At 49.2% G+C, this 21,540-nt stretch overlaps 2 protein-coding genes across 3 annotated transcripts in view; one reads left to right on the plus strand and one right to left on the minus strand.

Annotated features, from left to right (window-relative positions):
- Nucleotides 1-4,470, minus strand: part of LOC142852063 (uncharacterized) — a 28,483-nt gene extending 24,013 nt beyond the window's left edge. The window contains exon 1 of the mRNA XM_075976413.1: nt 3,686-4,470. Coding sequence (XP_075832528.1) covers nt 3,757-4,470 — 714 coding nt within the window. The 3' untranslated portion in view covers nt 3,686-3,756. The remainder of the gene's footprint in view (nt 1-3,685) is intronic.
- Nr2f1 (nuclear receptor subfamily 2 group F member 1) lies at nt 4,455-14,389 on the plus strand. 2 transcript variants are annotated; one of them, XM_075976411.1, is made up of 3 exons: nt 4,455-5,386; nt 7,816-8,343; nt 13,351-14,389. In XM_075976411.1, exons 1-3 carry the CDS (start codon nt 4,933-4,935, stop codon nt 13,629-13,631), a joined length of 1,263 nt encoding a protein of 420 aa, XP_075832526.1. In that variant the 5' UTR covers nt 4,455-4,932; the 3' UTR covers nt 13,632-14,389. The 2 variants fall into 2 exon arrangements, with proteins under 2 accessions (XP_075832526.1, XP_075832527.1); XM_075976412.1 differs by lacking the exon at nt 4,455-5,386 and adding an exon at nt 5,463-7,142.
- Nucleotides 14,390-21,540: the final 7,151 nt, after the last annotated feature.

Here is a 21,540-nt window from a genome sequence, read left to right on the forward strand (position 1 = left end):
ATGCGCGCCCCTGCCGGGCGAAGGTGGGGGATAGAGGGAGCGCTCCTGTTGGTTTTAATTGAAGCTCTTCCTTTCACACTCTCAACCTCGGTCCTCACTCCTGGGAGGCGAGCCCCTCCCCGCCCCCAAGCCGCCTGGCTCCGCGTGCGGAGTCTAGCTTTACAACCTCGCTGCTCTCCCGCGGCCGCCGCTGGTTCTCTGCTTGGGAGAACCGCTGATGTCCCCTTTAATCCGCTGACACAATCGCCCACATCAAACGGGCAGCCATCGATTGCTTTACTTTACTCGCGCAGACCGTGGGCGGGAGGCTGAGCGCGGCTAGCACAGGTGCCCGGGCCAGCCGACTCCACCGCAGCTCCCGCCTCGCACGCTGCAGGCTGGCCACGCGGGTTCGAAACTAGACGCAGTCTCGGGTCCCCTGCCCACGCAGCCCTTCCCACCCCCGGTGGGAGAGGCTAGTGGGGGGGGGGGGGACCTGCTTTGAATTTGGATTTGGCAGGGATCCTCACCTCCAAGGAAGTGCAGCGGAAAGGAAGGGCGAGAGTAGCTTCTGAGCAGGCCCAAGCAAAAGTTCTCCCGGTCCCACCTTGGCCGCCTTGACTACGCTGCGGAGGTCGAGTGAAGATTGCCTTACGACCCGACCGCGCTATTGAAGGTTACAGACCCCCAAGTTCCAAAGAAACGATTATCGTTGCGTTACTCGCCTGGGTAGTTGCCGAGTCTCGCTTCCGGTGCCCACAGTGTACAGTTCAGAGTCCTAGGACGGCTGGACTAGGGGACCCGGCATCCAGCAGGCCTCCAGTTCCCAGACGCTTGCTTTTTGCTTCCTCTCCCACTCTTTTGCGATTCTCAACCCCCCCCCAACACACACACACACACACACACACACACACAGACTCCCTTTCTCTGCTCCGTTCAGCTGCTCATGACTCAGTCTCTGATTATTTGGGGAGTAAATTTTAGAATTTTTATATAAACAGCGCTCTCTACTCTTTCTCCCTCTTCCTTTCTTCTTCTTTTTTATCTTGGGGGGGGGTATTTTTAATCATATCAATTTCGCCTTTTAATTTACCGGGAGACTTGAACATGAATATTAGGGCTGAGGGGCTAAGGCCAGGAGCCCCTGTCACCCCCTGTCCGCCTCTCCATCAGCTGCATACAATGGGCCGCAGCACACAGAGTGCAGTCTCCATTATTAGAGATAGAAGAGCTGTGGGGCACACATAAGTCTTTATTCTGCTCTTTGAAAAAAAATGGCCACTAAACGGTAGATTCCAGAGACCACGATCCCCGTAAAGCGTACCGCAAACACGCAGCGCCTTCCACCTCCCGCCGCCCCCCCCCCCCCACACACACATAGTGAGATTTAAAATGGGATCCAATATTAAAAACGAAACCCTACCTCTTCAATACAGCTTGGCCATTACTTCCACCTTTACCTGGGGGCGCTCAGAACGCTTGAGCAGAGACAAACTTTTACGCTCTCACGAGTCAAGGGGTGGGCTGGCAAGAGGGACTCCCACTCCGGGCGGTGGCAGCCGCGGCTTTGTCACCGCTGTTCTGCGCCCGCCTGAGCCTGCCTAGGAGAGCGATCTTAAAACCTGGGGGGTGCTAGTGAGGGATTGGAGACTATGTAACTAATAGAAGTATCGTTTTCGTTTTCTCCCAGTACGATCTTTCAAGGAAAAAAAAATCCATTGAAAGAATTTTCAAAGTGCTGTCTTCCTTTGGAGAAAAGACACTGGCTGCCTGTAGGGAGGGGAGGAGGGACTCGGTTGCTTGCCGCCTGGGAGCCAGCTCCCGTCCGCTAGGTGGCAGCCGGACCTAGCGATTCCTGCAAGTCCCACGGCGGGACCCGCTCCTCCCGCCTGCCCCTCCTTCTGCAACCAATCACCTTTGGAAATGGGGTCTCAACAGCCCCCCCAAACATACACCACACACGCACACACACACACACACACAACTCTGATTCCTTCCTCTTCCTCCTCTTTCTCCTTTTTCTCCTCCTCCTCCTCCTCCTGCTCCCCCTCCTCCTTCTCTTCTTACCCTTTCTTGTCCCCCCCCACCCTCTCTCTCTTCCCCGTCTTCTGTTCCTTTGCTCTTTTCCTGTGAGTCTGAGTTGTCAGCACTAACAGCCGCCCCACGACAATATGAGGACTAACTAATGCTTTATTAATAATTATTGAAACACTATTTAGAGTTGGAGCGTCCTGGGGATAAAAATGATGAAGAAGAAAAAACAGGATTGATTGGAAAGTTTATTTTAAGATCATATTTGGGATGAATAGGAACCATCGATTCGGATCGAATTTGTGGCAGTAACTGCAGTTTTGAGAGAGCTTTGTAGTAATTACGCCTCCAAAACTATGATATACTACAAATTTTTTAAATGAGGAGACTTTTTAATAATATCAAATTAGCAGGATCCAGACTAGGATTATGTTGAATGTGAACGAAGACTCTAGACCCATTATATTTCACAAATCATTAAAATGGTGGTTTCATTCTCATTAATTTTTCTAACGTTTTCAGTGACGCTCATAAAATCTTATTTTAAAAAGTTTTCAGAAGATATAAAATAATTTCTTTCTCATTCTCGTTTTTTTTCCCATAGCAACGCATTCTCTCCCTCATCATCCCTTCCCCCTCTGGTGTGTGTGTGTGTGTGTGTGTGTGTGTGTGTGTGTGTGTGTGTGTGACCATACACGACCCATACTAATCAGGTCTCAGAGTAAATAGCAGCGCAGGGCGATCTCAATGTAAATTGTGCTTGTCAGAAGCACACCCCCCTCCCTCACTTTCTCTCCTCCTCCCCTCGATACCCCTTACTGTAGGTAGCTAAGGGGGGAGGGGTAAGGGATTTCCAACCAATGGCGTGCAGGAGGCTTGGCTAACCTTAGCCTCCCATTTTCTCTCCCCCCCATTCAGGGCTCTGACCAGTCAGTCGCCTTTGATTATCAGTTGCCAGCAGCCCTTCTCTTGGCTCCTTGACACGAGCTCCATATAAGGCAGCGATCTCCATAGAAACGTGTCAGTTTCAATAGTAGTGTCAAAGTTCACTATATACAGACATTCGCGCAGATCCCCCTTTCGGAAACATTGCTCTGAGTGTCCTCCCGTTTAAACGCCTTCAATTTTTTGGTCCTTCTCCTCCTCTCCTCTCCTCTCCACCTCTCCTCTCCTCTCCTCTCCTCTCCTCTCCTCTCCTCTCCTCTCCTCTCCTCTCCTCTCTCTCCTCTCTTTGGCCCCTCTCTCCCTCCTCCCTCTCTCTCTCTCTCTCTCTCTCTCTCTCTCTCTCTCTCTCTCTCTCTCTCTCTCTCTCACCCACTCTCCTCTTGCTCCGTCTCTCCCCTTTCTTTTTCTTACATAGTCTACTAGTTGTCCCCCTTTCTCTTTCTCTCCCTCCTCCTTCTCTCTTTCACTCCTTGCCTGCAAAAGAGAGACTAAACTTGAAAAAAAGGAGGAGGCACCCCCTGCGTATTCTTCTTATCGTTATTTTATACATATATGATTTTTTTTGGAGGGAGGGTGTTGGTTCCCGGCTGAAGAGCACTTATTTAAAATACTAAAAAAAGAACATTTTTGGGCGATCTCCAGGGTTTTTTTAACTAGCTCTGTGTGTTATAGCAGAAGAAGCAGAAGAAGCAAGAAAGAGGAAAAGAAGAGGATTATTTATTCGACCTACTTTGGATGTCTCTCTCGCTTTCTTTCTTTCGTTTTTTTCTCAAATATTTTCTTCTGATTTTTATTTTTTTCCTATTTCGCTGTGAATTCGTCGCCGGCGTGAATTATCTCGTATTTTTCTCCCCCTTCCGTCTCCTCCCGAAAGAAGAAGGCAGAGAGAACCCGGCGCCACCCGCACAACAAAAAGAGCAAAGTGTGTGATCTTCCTTGCCGGCTGCCTCCCGCTCTCCAGCGCTGCCTTCCTGAATGGCTGGCTGCGTCCGGCCCTGGACCTGGCCCCCCGACACCCGAGCTCCCTGATCGTCGCCTGCATCTTCGCCCCGCATCCTGCTCGGCTCTCCCAGCTCCCGGCACTCTTGAAGCCGGGCGAGGGCTCCCGCCGGGACAGCGGCGGCGGTGCGGGCAGCCCCGGCCTCGGCTCTCACTCGGGCTGCGGCCCCTACTCCAGCTCGGACTCCGGCCCGGGCCCCAGCTCCTCCAGCGGCGATCGCAGCAGCAGCCGAGGCGGCTCCTCCAGCGGCGCCTGCAGCCGCGACCTCCTCCTCTGCAGCCGCCGCCGCCGCCGCCCTCGCCGCTTCCTCTATGTCGGCTCAGCCCGCGCGCTGCGCGTAGCCCGAGCGGCCGGCGGGCGGGCGGGCGCCCGGCGCGGGTGAGCGAGTGTGTGTGAGTGTGTGTGTGCGCGGGGGTGCGGGCGAGGCGGAGGGCGAGTGTGTGCGCGCGCCGTGGCCCATGCCCGCCGCCCCCGGCGCTGCGCCCCGCGCCGCTCCCGGCTGCCGCCTGTGCCATTTCTGATTTTGCAACTTGGGGAAGAAGAAAAAAGCGAGAGAAGGGAGCTCGCTCGCCGGGGGGTGGGGAGGGGGGAGAAAGAGCGCGGCCCCCCCAGGAACGGAGCGCGGGGGGAGCGGGCGAGGGGAGCAGGGGTGTTGGGGGGGGAGCCTGAGAGCCTGGGGGGGCTGCAAAAAGAGAGAAAGAAAACAGCAGGAACCACAACAAAACGCCAGCAGGGCGGGCGGGCGCGCAGCAGCAGCGGGGCGGCAGAGGCAGTAACGGCGGCGGCAGCGGCGGCGGCACAGGCAGAGGCCGGTGCCCGGCTCGGGCTCGGCTCCGGCGACCCCGGGGCGCCCGGTGGGCCCCCCGCCCCCTCCCCCTCCCCCCTTCCCCTTCCCCTTCCCTTCCCAGCGCTCCCGCGCGCCCCGCGGCCCTCGGCGAGCAGCTCGGCTCCCCCCAGCGCTCCCCGGGCCCAAAGATATGGCAATGGTAGTTAGCAGCTGGCGAGATCCGCAGGACGACGTGGCCGGGGGCAACCCCGGCGGCCCCAACCCCGCAGCGCAGGCAGCCCGCGGCGGCGGCGGCGGCGAGCAGCAGCAGGCGGGCTCCGGCGCGCCGCACACGCCGCAGACCCCGGGCCAGCCCGGAGCGCCCGCCACCCCCGGCACGGCGGGGGACAAGGGCCAGGGCCCGCCCGGTTCGGGCCAGAGCCAGCAGCACATCGAGTGCGTGGTGTGCGGGGACAAGTCGAGCGGCAAGCACTACGGCCAATTCACCTGCGAGGGCTGCAAAAGTTTCTTCAAGAGGAGCGTCCGCAGGAACTTAACTTACACATGCCGTGCCAACAGGAACTGTCCCATCGACCAGCACCACCGCAACCAGTGCCAATACTGCCGCCTCAAGAAGTGCCTCAAAGTGGGCATGAGGCGGGAAGGTGAATATTTCTTCTCTGCTTCTCTCCCTGCGCTTCGCCCGCCTCCCTGCTCTTTCTTTCTCCCTCACCCGGGTGGTTGTGGCTGTGGGGATGGGGCTCCTGTGGTCCCAGCCGGTCCGGGCTTCCCAATCCTGGCTGCTTTCCTCCCCCAACGTCCCCCCCCCTTCCAGCTCGCTGCCGCTGCCTCCCCCTCCCGGCCTGCGCTCCTCTCCCCGGCTCCTCCACCCCTCCCGCTGCCTGCTCAGGATTGTGTCCCTGGGATCGTGAGCTGTGGTTTAAAAATCCCCTCCCTTCCTCTGTTGGATGTGCTCCGTGTGTGTCTCGCTCCCGCCTGTGTGTGAGGATGCTTGGGGCTGTGTTGGCATGAACTTGGGCAGGGGTGCTTATTCCTCGCAGAAAACTGTCTCCGTGTTGGTTGTTTTTGTCTTTTCCTTCATTTCACTTTTCCCTCCACCTTCCTGTACCTTTTATGTACAATGGGAGAGGACTGGGGCTGGAGGACCCTGAACCATAGATTCATTGCTGCCATCATCCTTTAGGAAGCTTAGCTTGGAAAAAGAGGAGTGAGATTTATTGCACTTGTAGGTCTAATTAGGGGGAGGGGAGCTTCTGGCCTGTTCACTGGTTCCCTCTCCTCTTCTGGGATCTGGGGCCGCCTCCTCCCGAGCTGTGGCCTTGTTTTCACCCCTCGACTTTGAAAGGAAAGTTTGTGACTGAACCCTGTCTTCATAGTATTGTCATTTTTAGAGCTTGATACTCGTTTTATTTCTTCATCAAACTCCACCCTCTGCTTAAATACTGCATACAAATTACAATTTACAACGGCATTTACCGATCCTTCTGATTTGGCTATAATGCATAGGCTGCAGCTGGCATGGGCTTTTCTGCATCATTTAGTAGATGTGCTGTATGGGTTTTTGTTTTTTTATTAAACACAACTTTTGATGTTGAATTTGGATATGCTTCATGTTCATATGGCTTGAGATGGAGCACTTTTCTTACAAATGTATTTAGCGGTTTATAGTTAAAGTTTATCTCCTGACAATCATTAAGGATATCTTACAGTCAAATTAGTGAACCAGTCAATTTTGCAGGATGTAGATTACTTCTTCTTGTAATTGACTTCAAAATTATATTTTATATGTCACAAGGAAAGAAATTGAATTCCTTCAGATCTCAAGGAGAAGGCAAATATGACGACTTCATTTCTAGCTCCAGGGAGATTCTATAGGCATCTGGGAAGAAAAACAACTTTGAATTGTGCTCTCATTTAATTGAAAAATAACTGCCAAGTTCAAAACTATAATTAGAAAAAGTATTCTAACCATTGTGTTTCAAGAACGTTAAATTGCACTGGAACTCTCCTTGGAATTAGAACCAAAGGCAACAGTGCCCAACCTGAAATAGGAGAGCTCTGTGGACATGGACCATCTCTACTAATTTGTTGTGGGGTGGGAGGGAGAGTTCAGAAGCCCTAACTTTCCCTCAAGTTGGCTTTGTTTACATGGCGGTTTAAAATGCTGGCACTGTCGAAGTAAAACATACACATTTAAAAAAAAAAAAAACCCTTTGGTCAGCTTTAAGAACTCAAAGCATGCTTACGTTTTGCATTCAGATGGTTAATGAATCCAGTGTTTTTGCAGTTGCAAGCTCGTGCATTCACTGGGCAAAAGCTGGCTGCAGGTTGCAGTGGCACCGCGCAGGACAGACAGACATTAATTATATTTCCTACTTTTTTCAATAATGTTTGGCTACTGTAAGTTCAACTTTTTCTTGAAATATTTCAAATTTCTGTTGCTTTTAATAGGGAGAGCTTTGTATGGGGCAAGCAGAAGGGGGAAATGGGAGAGGGTGTGGGGAGTGCTTACTCTCTGGTCAAAAGTTGTAAATGGTCAGTAAGATATGTAACTTGCATCTCTTTTTAAAGGTAATTCTGTAGCACTTTAGCGATTATGGGAACATTTTATGCACTGAACGCCGCTGCTTTGCAAGAGAAGAGTGCAGTAAGGCTTGTGCCTGGTACTATAGCCTTTTTCAGGCTTCACTTTTTTTAAAACCTCGATTTGTATTATTGTGGAAGGATACATGGATTTTCATTTATCTGTGTGTTGCTTCTTAGTAGCTGGGGGGTTGGGTGTTACTTTCTTGGCCGAGCAGAGCTAAGGGCCTTGAAGTCAGGCCTAGTTCTTCCGTGGCTGAAGAAGCCAGGGGTGCAGGCTATGGATGAACACACCGAGCCGGTGAAGGTAGAGGGCTTCATCGAGAGCTCCTGGAAATACGGTCTGTGAGAGAGAGCCAGCAGGAGAAGATGCTCCTAGAGCTATGACTGCGGGAAAGAACTGCATTGCGTTGGGTGCGCGTTGCGGCTCGGCAATGTTCACAAGCCCCCTGGATGCACATTGCCTCTTTTCTCTCTTTCTTTTTGTCAGCGGTTCAGCGAGGAAGAATGCCTCCAACCCAGCCCAATCCAGGCCAGTACGCACTCACAAACGGGGACCCCCTCAATGGCCACTGCTACCTGTCCGGCTACATCTCGCTGCTGCTGCGCGCAGAGCCCTACCCCACGTCTCGTTATGGCAGCCAGTGCATGCAGCCCAACAACATCATGGGCATCGAGAACATCTGCGAGCTGGCCGCGCGCCTCCTCTTCAGCGCCGTCGAGTGGGCCCGCAACATCCCCTTCTTCCCGGATCTGCAGATCACCGACCAGGTGTCTCTGCTACGCCTCACCTGGAGCGAGCTGTTCGTGCTCAACGCGGCCCAGTGCTCCATGCCCCTGCACGTGGCGCCGCTGCTGGCTGCTGCCGGCCTCCACGCCTCGCCCATGTCCGCGGACCGCGTCGTGGCCTTCATGGACCACATCCGCATCTTTCAGGAACAGGTGGAGAAGCTCAAGGCTCTGCACGTCGACTCTGCCGAGTACAGCTGCCTCAAAGCCATCGTGCTGTTCACGTCAGGTGAGGATGCGGTCGCGGGGGAGGGCAGGCTGTGCCGGGAGCTGGCGCAGGCACCGTGCGGCGGGAGCCTAGCTTTCCGCATCTCCCGCGCAGCCCCTGCCGCTGTGAGGCTCGGCCCTCACCCCACCTTAGGCCTGCCCAGGATCTGCAGCCCCAGTCCGTGGTTGTCGCGGACCGCGCCGCTGCCATCTTGGGAGCTTAGCGGTGCTGGAGCGGAGGAGCTCCGGTGAGGCCGGCGGCGGCCTGGCCTGACGACCTAGACCCCCGCGCGCCTTCGACCGAGGCAACGGTCTGGGGAGGGGAGAGGCAATACTCTGAGGATAGTGGCTCCGTGTGTGTGTGTGTGTGTGTGTGTGTGTGTGTGTGTGTGTGTGTGTGTGTGTGTGTGTGTGTGTGTGGTGTGCCAGAGCTCAGTCTTTCTGGGGGAGGAACGCTACAGAAGGAAGAGAACGTGGGAAGGTGGCTTCCTACTCTGTGTGGCTCTCTCCTTGGATGAGTTTCCCGACAGTGAGACACAGACAGAGGCGGAAAGAGAAGAATACCACAAATAAATCATAAATAATCCCGCTTTATTGCTGCCTGATTTTCCCTTATCGGAAACCATTCATGTTTGCAGTTGCTGGGGTTATTGAGGGTCATAAAAAACGGATTCTATCTAAACAAGAAAGATAAAAAACAAAAGCAATACTGTAAAGCCCGCAAGCATGAGAGGATTCCGGGCCGGGAGATAAATTTCATAGCTATGCAAAACACAAGAACATTGGAAATTTTAAATGATGCCTTAAAAATATCAAATTAAGTGTAGGCGGTGGTAGCAGGCTTGTTAACAATCTCTCTTATGATAGATGGTTCAAATTAACTTCCAGGAAAGTGAATTAACGTTGCCTTTGAAGGGCTCTGGTCTGAGTACGTGAGAATACTACCCGCCTTTTATTATTGGAACCTGCAAGAGGGAAACATATAAACACCAGGGACCGCAGGTAACAGCGGAAGGAAACACAAACAAAGCCCGCAAGGGCTGTGGTGGGAGCAGAGCAGCTTAGATGGGCCTTGGGCCCTGCCCACTGTGAGGAAGGTTAGCTGCAGTTTTAGACACTGCTCTTGGCACTATTGTTTTTAATTTAATCTCTCCATTAGGAGAAGAGTTAAACCATTCTAATAAATCTATCCTAGAGCCAAGCCCTCCAAAGCCAAATTAAAACCATCCTTGAGCAGAGATGGCAAAAATATCTTTCCCAAACAAGGCCTTGTTGAACAGTAAGCTGTCGGATAATATATCAATATTTCCTGACTTCCATGCATGAAGAATCATATTTACATTGTATCAAAATGACTCTTAAATTTGCACAATATTGTAATGTAGCAAATGTAGTATTAATATCGATCAGAGAAGCAGATAATTTATTTAGACAAGAACAGCTCATTTGTATGCAAGGTGGCCAGAGTCTTGGACTTGGGCTGCTCCCCCCACCCCCTTTACTTTCAGCGCAAATGCAGGTCTGCTAGTGAGAGTGGGGTTATTCTTTGCAAGGGGATGAAGTGCAAACTTAAAACAAATGGAAGATTTATTGAACTGGTTCTCGGTGTTTGAATGCATTTTATCTTAATAAGTCTCCTTGATGGAAATGTGTTTTTCAAAAGTGACAAAGAGCCTGGGAAGCAGCGACCAGGATCCTTTGACTCTGGCAGGCCTAGGCCTTGCTGGCATTCTCCTACCCATGGCTTTAGCCAAATCCATCAGGAAGGGAGCCAGGGACGAAAAACTAGGGTTTCAAAATCTCACCCAGTTAAGTGTCTTAAAGCAGAAGTGTGACTTGGAGCTAGCTGGACAGGGGTTTTCTCAGGAAAGGTCTCTCTTCCCTTTCCCTGAAGTCCTTGAAGCTCTTTGAATCCCCTCGACTTTGCTGATCTGGTACGTGTTCCCAGGAAGAGATCTAGGATTGTGCCGGCTTCAGGGAATGTTGCAGAATTATGCAAGCTTCACTTTTAAACTTTCCATCCTAAGGCATTCCTGTGAGAAGTTCTTTTTCAAAAAATCCAAAGAAGTATTTTGAGCCATGTTTTCCAGGTGCAAGGGGTGCTGAGTAGTGAACAATAACATTATTTTGCTGGGAAATCACGGGCAGAATATCTAAGCATGGAAAGAGAACTGTCAGGAGTAATTTACCCACCTTCCTTCCATACAGCACATTTCCACTCTTGACTAAACTTGTTTTGATTGCTAGCCAGAAGGGAATTCATGGGAAGAAGGGAATTCATGGGAAGCCTTCTCAAAAGTCATCCAACTTTTAAGCAAACTTTGAATGATGGAAAAGACAGTTTTAGACATATTGTCCAATGTGGCTTGTTCTGGCTAAGTATTTGAAGCTGGCATGGGGGTCCCCTGTGGTGGTTTTCACATTTGGCCTCCGGATGGTATGTTTAATCCTTAATATTCTGGACAGCATCCAAAGACTAGGTCATGACCTGAACTTGCTTTTAAGAAAATTCTTTAATTCATATACCTAAATATTCCTTCAAATAAATGAGACTGACTCTGAAAAGAGCCATCTAGTTAACATAAATACAATAAATCCATTTTCAGCACAATAATAACTTTGATTTCTAGTTATGGCAGCTGATTACATCTATATTTCCTGAACACTAAACTCTTCTGAATGCACAACATGAAATACATTCTCTGCACTACAAAGGCTAAGCCGGGAGGGCCTGAGCAGTAATGGTTATTTATTTACATAATTTCTTTTCCATATACTGTAGAAGAAATATTGAAGGTTCCCACATTGACACTACCATATAAAAAGTGAGACGTGGATTTTGTATAGTCTGTCTCCTTTTCTTATCTGTAATATAATTCATCAGGTGCAAATATGTACTAAATTACAGCCTTTGCTCACCTCTCTGTGCCACCACAACCCACCAATTGATTCAAGCACTCACACTGCCTGTCCACAGATGAGAGAATTCTGCTGCAGGGTGAACCAATACTCAGTGTGTGAAGCCGGGCCAGAACTAGGACTAGGTGGATGAAAGACAGACCTAGAAATAGGAATTCCGTCTTAAAGGTGGAAGCAGTAGTGCAGGTCCCTAGTATACCTGTCCAGGCTTCTCCTTAGAGTCACCTATACATGAGTGAGGAAAAGACCTTGCACTTTAGGGACTGTGATGTTTTACTCACCTGAGGGCATGTCATATGGATCTTTAAGGGAAAATCTGTTGGGATGTTAATGGATCTTTCTCCTGTTGTGTTGTCTGTGGCTGTGACTATCACATGGTACGAGGGACAGAAAATGTATGTAATGCAAGATCTATGTAAATACAAGTCTGTTTTAGCAAGGCTTTTCTAGAAAGCAGGTCCACGGGCAGATCTCAGAGTCCCCACGCTAAGCAGTGAAATCCCAATGTGTTCCTCTCCTGGCCATGCTGACCGTAATAATCTCCCTGGCTTCCCAACTCAGGCCAGTGTGGATGTACTGCATCAGCTGGATGGAGTAGTTAGCCATCTGAGAGGAACCCAGTATGGACCCAAGGTTAGAGGAGGCTTGCCTCAGAAGTTCTTGAGTTCTCAGTGGTTTTATTTGTATCTTTGCTTGAGGACTTACCCTTGTAGATGAAGGGGGAAGAGGGCTTTGTGACTCCAGCTCTTGAACTGTAAGGATACACAGCATGGAAACAGTCGACACAGATTTGGATTTGAATAAGTTGTTTTCTTGGGGTCACACTTCCCCATTACAAAGTGTCCTTTTACAAGTATGGTCATACGTAAATTCCTTCCTAAATCTATATTTTAGCAAACTCCATCTTTGATCCTTAGTCAACCTCCTGACTGACTAAGGGTTCCTCTGTGATCTTCCTGATTTTAAAATATGTGTTATTAATATTAAGAAATAACATAAGGAGTAGTGGAGAAGCTTCACTCTGTTTCCCTGATTCCATGTTCCTCTCCCTTTGCTTGGCCCTGGTTAGCGGATATAGGGATAATCTGCTGTCTGGACCTAAAAGAGTTTTAGTTGGTTTGAAAGAAGCATAAAGGTTTCTGGTTGCCATCATTGTATGAAGTGCCTTGTCCCATCTCCTTTAGTCCTGCTACGGGAAACCTAGCTCTCCTGCAAAGCCATCCTTAATCCTCCACTCCCCCAGTTCTGAGACAGAGTATCAGCTGCCTCTAGCATAACATTGTGACTGATCACTGTAGATGTTTCTTTTTTGCAGCCTGGAGTAACTGAGCCATATTTCTTCTGGTAATTATATAGCTTGCAGAGATGCGACCAATTTTCATTTACTTGACCTAAGGAACAGATAAGAGTGTCCACCCTCACTGAGGATTTGTTGCCGAGTCCTTGCTTGCATATATAGATGATCTCAAATCCTGTATTGCTATAGCATGGACTTGATCTGATTCTCAGTTCTGACAGCTTGTGATCCCTTACCCCCCCCCCCCCCCGCCATGTGTATTCACTACACAATCTAGGTTCTCCTTGAGCTTGCTGGTTGGGGTCATTTGGGTTTGAGAGGAGACTCCAAGAAGCCTCCTAAAACTGCATCCAAGTCTGCATATTTCTTCCGGGGTTCCAAGAGCCCAAAATCCAGAGGGAAAGGGACAAATGCCTTTTTTTTTTTAATGAGCACAACCAGAAAGGTTTTCCTCTACAGGCGAGAACAGGTTGCTATGCACAGCAAACATGGATTCACCATTCTGCATTATTTAATCCAAAGGTGAAAGAGCAAAAACAAAGGGATGGCAAGGTTGTGCTTCCGTGTGCATGTGTGTCTCTTTCCCGCTTCCTAGGCATGGGGAGGCTCTTGACTTTTATTTGTGTGGTGGATGGGAAAGAGTATAGCCTAGAAAGGAGCATCTTTGCATAGAAGAAAGGACCGCTTTTCTTTTTCTCCTATTTCTTTTTCCTTTTCTCCTCAAAACATTAATGGCTGTGTGCCTTTACTGCTCACTAACCTAATCGTCTGTCCCCCTTTCCCTGTCTCTCCCTCCTGTGGCTGCTCTGGCAGACGCTTGTGGCTTGTCGGATGCTGCCCACATCGAAAGCCTGCAGGAGAAATCGCAGTGTGCACTGGAGGAATATGTGAGGAGCCAGTATCCCAACCAGCCCAGTCGCTTTGGCAAACTGCTGCTGCGATTGCCCTCTCTTCGTACAGTGTCCTCCTCTGTCATCGAGCAGCTCTTCTTCGTCCGCTTGGTAGGTAAAACCCCCATCGAAACTCTCATCCGGGATATGCTGCTGTCTGGGAGCAGTTTCAACTGGCCTTACATGTCCATCCAGTGTTCCTAGACTCTGGGCATTTCCACCTGCTCCTGGCCCCCACCCCCTAGAGACTAAGAGGACTCACCCAGACCAAGGACTCCAAAGCCTTGGGATGCTGGTAGGATGGACCAGACAGGCCAGACAGAGGGGAGGAGGCTGGGGACAAGGGCAACCAACTCTGCAGCAAGGCAGCCTAAGCTGCGAACTAGGAGGAAAAGAGACTTATTTAGGGTCTGATCTATTATGTAAGTATATTGGAAAGGAAAAAGAAAAAGGACCTCATGTCTGGTGAGAAAATGGCAACAAATTTTTCGGAGAGAGGACCTTGAGAAATTTAATAAAATCGAAGGATTCTAATGGACCTTCCAGGATTTATTGTGGATGGATGTGGATATATTCTGTACAGAAAACAACTCATATGGGAGCGGACTGAATTCTATGTAGAAACACACACACTGAACATTGTTATTCATTTTGTAAAATACTAGTCTTTATTTTCATTTTTTGTAAAATTTAAACATCGTATGCACATAAAGAAAAAAGGAACAAGATTAGGGGAAAATAACATTTTCCAAATAATTATAAAAAATGTCCTGTGTCTATGTATCTATATCTGTTTTGTATTTTTTTCTGGTTCCAAACCAGATTTCCTGTGATTCTATACTAATAATTTTTGATATAACCCTTTGCTTCTTACAATGAGTGCGATATATGTTGTCGAGGCTGTTCTTCAAGAATTAAAATTGAAGTGAAAATTTAAACAAAAATAAAAGAATTTAGCAAAACCCATGTGTCTGGTTACTTTAACTATACCATCAGAGAAAGAGAAACCCTTGGATACTTTCTGTCTTGAATATTGTTAGAATCTGGATTTTTGAGAGGGAGAGGGAACTGTTCAGGCCCAGTCGAAGTTGGCTGCATCTGTTTCTTACAACAGTCGCTGCATTACTTTTGTAAAGCTGAAGGAAAGGCCAGGCTGTGTGGGATGTGTCGGAGAGGAGGGCAGGAGTCTCGGTGGCAGACAGCAGTCTTTGTGATATCACTTCAAGGGCAACCCTAAGCACAGCTAGGCAGGCTGCCTTGCCTTTGGGGCACAATTTCCAGGCACTTGGGCCTTACAGACCCCTGCGTGGTGACCCAGTGCTAGTACACCTAGACTCTAACTGCTTTGGGAAACTTGCTGAGCTGGGGAGGATTTGCAAAGGTTTACTTAGCTGACCCTCGATGGGGGTGAAGAGAGACTCCTCAAAGCTTTTGAGTCTGGATGGGTCACTGACTGTCTTAAGCTAGGTGTTGCCTCTCCCTGCCTCTGGGCAAGACCTGAGACGTCAGCACCAGGAATTTTGACTTTGTTCCTTCTTGAGCATCTCTGGAGATCTACATACTTATAGTTTGCCCTTCTCTCCCGGCTCCTGTCCCAGGCTTCCCAGTAAGAACTGTAGCCACCCTTCCACTCCCCCTAACCCCTCCCCCAGGGGACTTCGAAGAGTCCGGAAGCTGGACTGGATTGGGTTCTTCCCGAAAGTGCCTCTCCTTGAGGCGTCTATCTAGCTGGGCATGCGTTGAGGGGCAAGCTCTGTGACAGCCTTCAGCTGAGTTGGGATCTGAGTTGAAGCTGTGAGAACACATACTGCCAAGGGAGCGCTTCCTTAACGTATTAATAACGCCAGATCTTTAAAAATAAAACCCCTCTTTCGCACGCACTCCGCCACCCTTGGCCCCAGACAGGCTTATATGAGGCTAGAGCTCACTTTCAGGAATCCCCGGTATTCTTGTGCTTTCAGTTTGCTGCATGGAAGTTTCCAGGTTCCTACAATTCTTAGGCGCACCCACCTGCTTGACGTTTTTTTCATGATCTGGATGCAGCACAGCCTCTGCGAAGCGCGCGCGCGAGGCCACTGGAGGTCAATGGTCTTAAACCAGGCCGCTAGAGGACCACCTAAGCCGCGCAGCAACTAGACAGGCAGAGCATAGAGTCTTTGGGCCTAAATTCATTTTCCTTCGGGTCTGGACACCCGAGGCAGAGGGGGAGAGAAAGAAGGTCATGTTTAGTCCGGGGAACCCCTAAGAAGTACTGGGAACCCTCACAGACTGGCCAGTGGCAGAGTGTGGGCTCAAGGGTGGGTGGGCTGCAGCTAGGGCACTGAGGGTCGAGAGCCAAGCTGCCAGGAGAGTTCACCGATCTTTCCTGCCTTCTTGAAATGAGATGTAAATATATTCATTACAATGTGATCCCTCTGATGAAAACAGATAAACATTTTTCGCAGTTCAGAAATGTACTTTTCAATTAATTTCAATATGGAGGCCCAAGCACAAGACGCCCAGTGTAGAAAAAGGCAGGCAGCACAGGTCCAAGAGGAGCAAGGCACTTCCTCAGGATTCCAGGCTGTCAGCGGAGTCGAAGACTGGGGTCAGCAGGGTGCTCAGGAATCCCAGAGACTTTTGTAGCCTGGGCCCAACCTCCAAGCCAATCAAAGTGGAAAGAAGCGCAGGCCTCCCTAGAGGCACCTCCAAGAGCCAGGAAACCTGGAATGGGGGGCGGGGGGGGGGGAATACTTGCCCACTGGCCCATTTGGGAATACGTAGCAGTACTTTTTTTCTGCCCGCCTGCAATATACACGGATACAAAGTTGTCTTTCTAGAATCAGAGATCTGGGTCTCTTCTTAAGATAGAGAAGAACTCCATGAGACTCAGGAGTCGCTCATCCACGCTAGGCTGCTGAGCTGCTTGAATCCGCAGAGACTTCCCACTTTTGGAGCATAGGACACAGAGACCACACACACACACACACACACACACACACACACACACACACACACAAATCCGCACACCCTGAGGGAATGTTGAGGAAGCAAGACCAAGATACCTAAACTTCTGCTGGATCCTACTACCCAGAAGCATCCTATGTTTCCTGGCTGGCCTTAGTGGGTGCACATGGGACCAGGACAGCAGCCTCGGGGCTCTCAGCTCCAGGAATAGGCTCCAGTAGTAGCCAGACTGCTTGAGTTGAGCATCTTGTGATTTCTCTGGCTCTGGTAGTTTCTGTGGTTGTGGGCCTGAACCTGAAGCCAGGTGGAGCAGGCTCCTTCTGTTTGGGTGGCCTGGGTGGCCCGCTGAAGGGTCTTCTGTGTTGAACTGAACCACTTTCACGCTAGGCGCCAGGGGGAGCCATGGAAGCAAGGTCTGAGTGTCGAGGTCCCTGTATGGCTCAGGAGAAGTAGCACGAACCTGCCCCTCAAAAGTTGGGAAAATGGAGGCCCCTCACAACGGAGCATGGGAAAACATGGGTTCTCCAGAGTCAGTGGAAATACGTCTTAACACTGGAGGCAGCACACGTAAAATGACTTTTATCTTCAAATTACCCATTTAGGAAGGATTAATGCTCTTTTCTAACCCAAACACTTGCTGGGTACCCGAGAACTTTAGGGACTTTGAAGTAGATTTAAACTACCTTAGCTGAAACTAGTATAAGGCCAACTTTGGGGACATGTTGCTTTGAGAAATCGCTAGGGAAACCAGGGTGTGCCCTCGCAGCTCCTAGGGCAACCACAGAACATACTCTGTTCTTCCCACACCACTTCTAGCTTGTTATCAGGCTGGGTGAAAGGAAGTCCAGGCAGAAATGTGGATCCTTTCCTGTTCACCTTGTACTTCTAGACTCTGCCCCTCCTTATAAGGGGCTTGGGGCCTCTGGCAGTAGCATGGCCCAGGGTCCAGGAGATGCTGGGGAGCTGGAACCCAGACCAACGCCCTTTAGGGCTGTGCAAAAAAATTAAATATATTTGTTTTTGAAAATGTTCTCTCTCCTTTTATCCATGCATAGGCAATCCTTCTATTCCTCCACTGGCTGACTCATGTCTGGGGTGCTGCCCTGTTACTCAGAACACATCATCTGAATGCCCTGCAAACAGAGAAGCATCAGGATGGGGGAGGGGGTGGGGAGGGGACACAAGTGGGAATTAATAAAACTCTTGTTAAAGAGCTTGTTTGGACTCTGTGGCATCACTGGGCTTTTTACTCTGGAAGCCAAAGAGTCCTATTCCTAAATGAGTTAAAGTCCCATTTACCTCTGTCGCGTTCTATTCATCAAGCCACAAGTTGAGAGTTCCTAACATGAAACTATTTGTTTGCTTACACAACCAGCTGGGCGCAATTTCACGTCTGAGATATCTATCTGAAAGCGCCCCTCATTTATTATCTCTTCTTGTCAGGGAATCCATTTTCCAACTCCCCCTCCCCCTCCAGAGTTTATTTATTTATTTATTTATTTAGCTTCAGACTTCTTTGCTTCGGAAGACCCTCTCCCCCGGGAGCAGCCCCTGTCTCCTTCGGGCTCAGGGCCTGCTACACCCAAGATCTTGGAGCGGAGAATAATAGCGGTATGCTGTGATTGTTGCTGTGACCCCCAGCTGACTCACCCCAGGGCTGGGGTGGGTCTGTAGGGCAGACCCAAAGTGGATGGGGCTGCCTTTCTTCGTGAACATTCTCCCTGCTAACTCTCCCCAAGAAAGCTTCAAACACCTGTGCAAGGTTCAGAGGTAGGCAGAGGGCACGGAAGTAAAACCTGGAGTCTTCTCTAGAGATTAGGGTTTGAGATTTGGATTTGAGAGATGCTTTGACAAAGCTTTACCTACTTCCTTGTGGCTAATTTCTTCTTCTGGGGCCAGATCGCAGAGTGAGTAACCAAGATGTAAATAGTAAGCATGATGGGTTGGGGGAGGGGGCAATGCATTTACTGTGTGTGCAGAGGGAAAAGGCAGCACGTGGTTTCAATTTTGAAGCACAAAGAAATAACATGCAATGCAGAAAATAGGTTTATGAATGTAATTGAGAGGAAAGAAAACAATTAACACCGTGGAAGGTTGCACATCAGACTCCCCACCCCTTGTTTTCCCTTCTATCTGAATTTGAGAAGTCCAGATCACGTAGAATAGAGTGGATCGAGGCAGTGGGATTCTGCTGACAAGAGAACCCCCCCTCAGTGACAGCTAAATAATGATTTCTATACATCTTCAGAACAGCTAAGACCTCTTCTAACCAAGCTGAAAGCTTGGGATCAAATCCTTAAGTCTAGCCTATAAAATAGTCCCAATTCTGAAGAATGAAAAGAGGAGGAGGAGGGAGAGACAGAGAGACAGACAGACAGACAGAGAGAGAGACAGAAAGAGAGAGACAGAGAGAGACAGAGAGACAGAGAGAGAGACAGAGAGAGAGACAGAGAGAGAGAGAGAGATTTCTCTAAGAAAGAACAGGCTAATCTCTGCACGCCATCCTACTGTGTTGATTTAGGAAGACATTTGCTGTATATAACGTTTAAGGCTGATAATATCATTGAACAGTCAGATAAATAAAGCTTTGGCCCAATAGTGGGGTCAGCGATTGTCGATTTCTGGGCTCAGAGAAAAACGGCGAGACAAGGTCGGGCAGGATGTTCTGTCTGTGCGCCTGTCAGCCAGCACGCAGGACCCAAATGTGTAGGAGTGTGTGCTGGGTGCTGTGCGAAAGCCAGAACCTAGTCTTGAGCAGGCCAAGAGGCTCATTAGCATTCCTAACCCATGAACCTGCACTGACAACTAACAGAGACATCCTTCCACCACCAGCCCTTCTTTCCTTTTGTCTTCAGATCTGGAAGATGGAAGAGAAAAAGATTTTTCAGTGGAAATTGGAGTCTGAACTTCTCTGTGATTGTTGGATATTCAGGGTGTGTGTGTGTGTGTGTGTGTGTGTGCATTTGCGCATGTGTATGTGAGTATTTCGAGAGAGGCCTACCAGCATTTTGCACCATCTTTCAGCTTGCTTTTAATAAGTTCCTTCTTCAAGAAGGAACTTTTTTTTTCTTTTCTCTTTAAAGGTATCACATGCTTGTTGAAAGTCCGAGTTTAAATGAGAGATGAAATCCCATGGAAACATTTTGCCATTTCTCCTCCTTGACAAGGAGAGAGGTGGCTGTTTATGTGTTTGGTTCACATACACATGTAAAAGTGATTCTTGGTTAAAGATGGCTGGGACACAGCAAGCAGGGCGGTTTGGGCTTTGTCTTTCTTCTGCTCCGGTTTGTTTTGTATCCTAGACTCCCTGTTTATTTTGTCACTCCCCATTGTAATAAAGTAAAGCTCATTTTTCAAAAGTCCCACAGAATCTCACTTTCCATTAGCTCAGGAGAACATAATTGTAAAATTATCCTCACTTGTGCAGTATTAATTGTCCTCATGTTTATGGACTGGGGTCTTTTTTACTAGATCTCCCATAAACAAATATGTACCGATGTTACTATCTTAGATTCCGTTTCTTGAACTCGATAGAGCTGGCCAGATAGTTTTGCATTGGAGCATACAAGTTATTCCATGTTGACAGATGTTTGTCACTTAGTAACTTCTTTCCAGTCCCCCCCCCCCCAACCTTCTTTCCAGCTCCCTTTGTTGTTTTAAAATATGCATGTCTCTCACTGGAATGCTAGTCACGAGTGCAAACTTTGTGTCCAACCTCCCACATGAAATGATCCTTTTAGAAGAAACTCGGTATGTCTCAATCTGCTCTTCGCTCAGAGCCTCTGGGTCCTGGCCACTCACTCACTGGTCCAGGATCCAAAATAACTCAGCAGACACAAATTTCCAACTAAAAATCCCCCTGAATGTCTCCCAGGGAAGAAATATAGCTCCTATAATTAAAGGAGGCCACCGCCGAGGGGGAAAGCAGCCTGCAGCCAAAATCAAAGAAAGTAAGAGTTTTATTCATTTGCTGATTGAACCTGGATTATCTTGGCCGACAGGTTTACCCACACTCAGGTCTGAGGTTTGTTCTGAGTGTACAGGTGAGAGGGGCAAGGGAAGAAGAAGGGGGAGGGAAGGGTGGCAAGAACTAGGAAGGGTAAGAGAGATCAGGCCAACTCTGAGAGGACGTGATCTCTCTCTGTGAGACAACACAGGGGGAGTTCCGACCACTAGATTTGAGTAATATGGGGTGGGGGAGCTCAGAGGAGAGGAGAGTGTAATTATAGTAAACGCTTAAATATGGGTTATCACCAGAAAAGAGAAGACTTGAGCTGTTTTCCTCGGAAAAGCAATGTGACAGCAGGAAAATTATTAGCTGTGCTGTGTGTGGCAATTCAGTATGTGGGGGGTGGACGTATGGAGGGCCGAACTAGAGAAAAGAAGTTCTGGGGTGCAAACCAAAACTGCCTCGGAACCAGGAGTCCTCCAGCCGGCTTGGCAAAGGTTGCTTGGGAGGTGTGGGTGTGCACTTTATTTCCCCCGGTTTCATCCGAAAGAGCCGATTCTTCCATTAGAACTCACACAGGATGAAGAGCGGCTTCCCGCCTCATGGACCACCCCATAAAAGGGAGCGGTGCTGATTACAAGCCCCAGAACAGGAGGGTACCCATGCTGGGCAGCTCATTTCTATTAAAAAGGCAAAAATTTAGCACTGATGAAAAACACATGAAATTTTTTTCTTCCTCTCTCTGCAACAGTCACTCTCTTTTACTGATGTGTAGTGACGTCAGCAATGCCTGCCCTATCCCCTTGGAGAGTAGGAAAAGGGGAGGAGGGTTGGAAGGGGAGCAGGAGAAAAGCTAGGGAAAAAGAGAAAGAGGATCTGAGACAAGAGGCAAGGGGTGCTGGGAGGGGCAGATAATGGAGATGTACATTCGACACTTTTCGGCCGAGAAATTCCACCAAAAGTGGGGGAAACGATGTTTTCGCAGCTGGTGATTCAAAGAACACCTTTCCTTGCTCTCACCGATCTACATGTTCTAACATATGGAAAGCTCACAGGCCCTGTGCACTTATAGAAGCCGATAATGCATTAGCTCTCAGCAATATTTACAGCACCGCTTTTAATACACACCAGATGGTTCGCGACTGTGCCGCCTCAGCCAGCTCACTCCGCGGTTTTACTCGGCGGCACTTTGTTGCAATTACACTCCATGCTGAGACC

The sequence above is a fragment of the Microtus pennsylvanicus genome, chromosome 6, assembly GCF_037038515.1.
Source record: "Microtus pennsylvanicus isolate mMicPen1 chromosome 6, mMicPen1.hap1, whole genome shotgun sequence".
NCBI lineage: Eukaryota > Metazoa > Chordata > Mammalia > Rodentia > Cricetidae > Microtus > Microtus pennsylvanicus.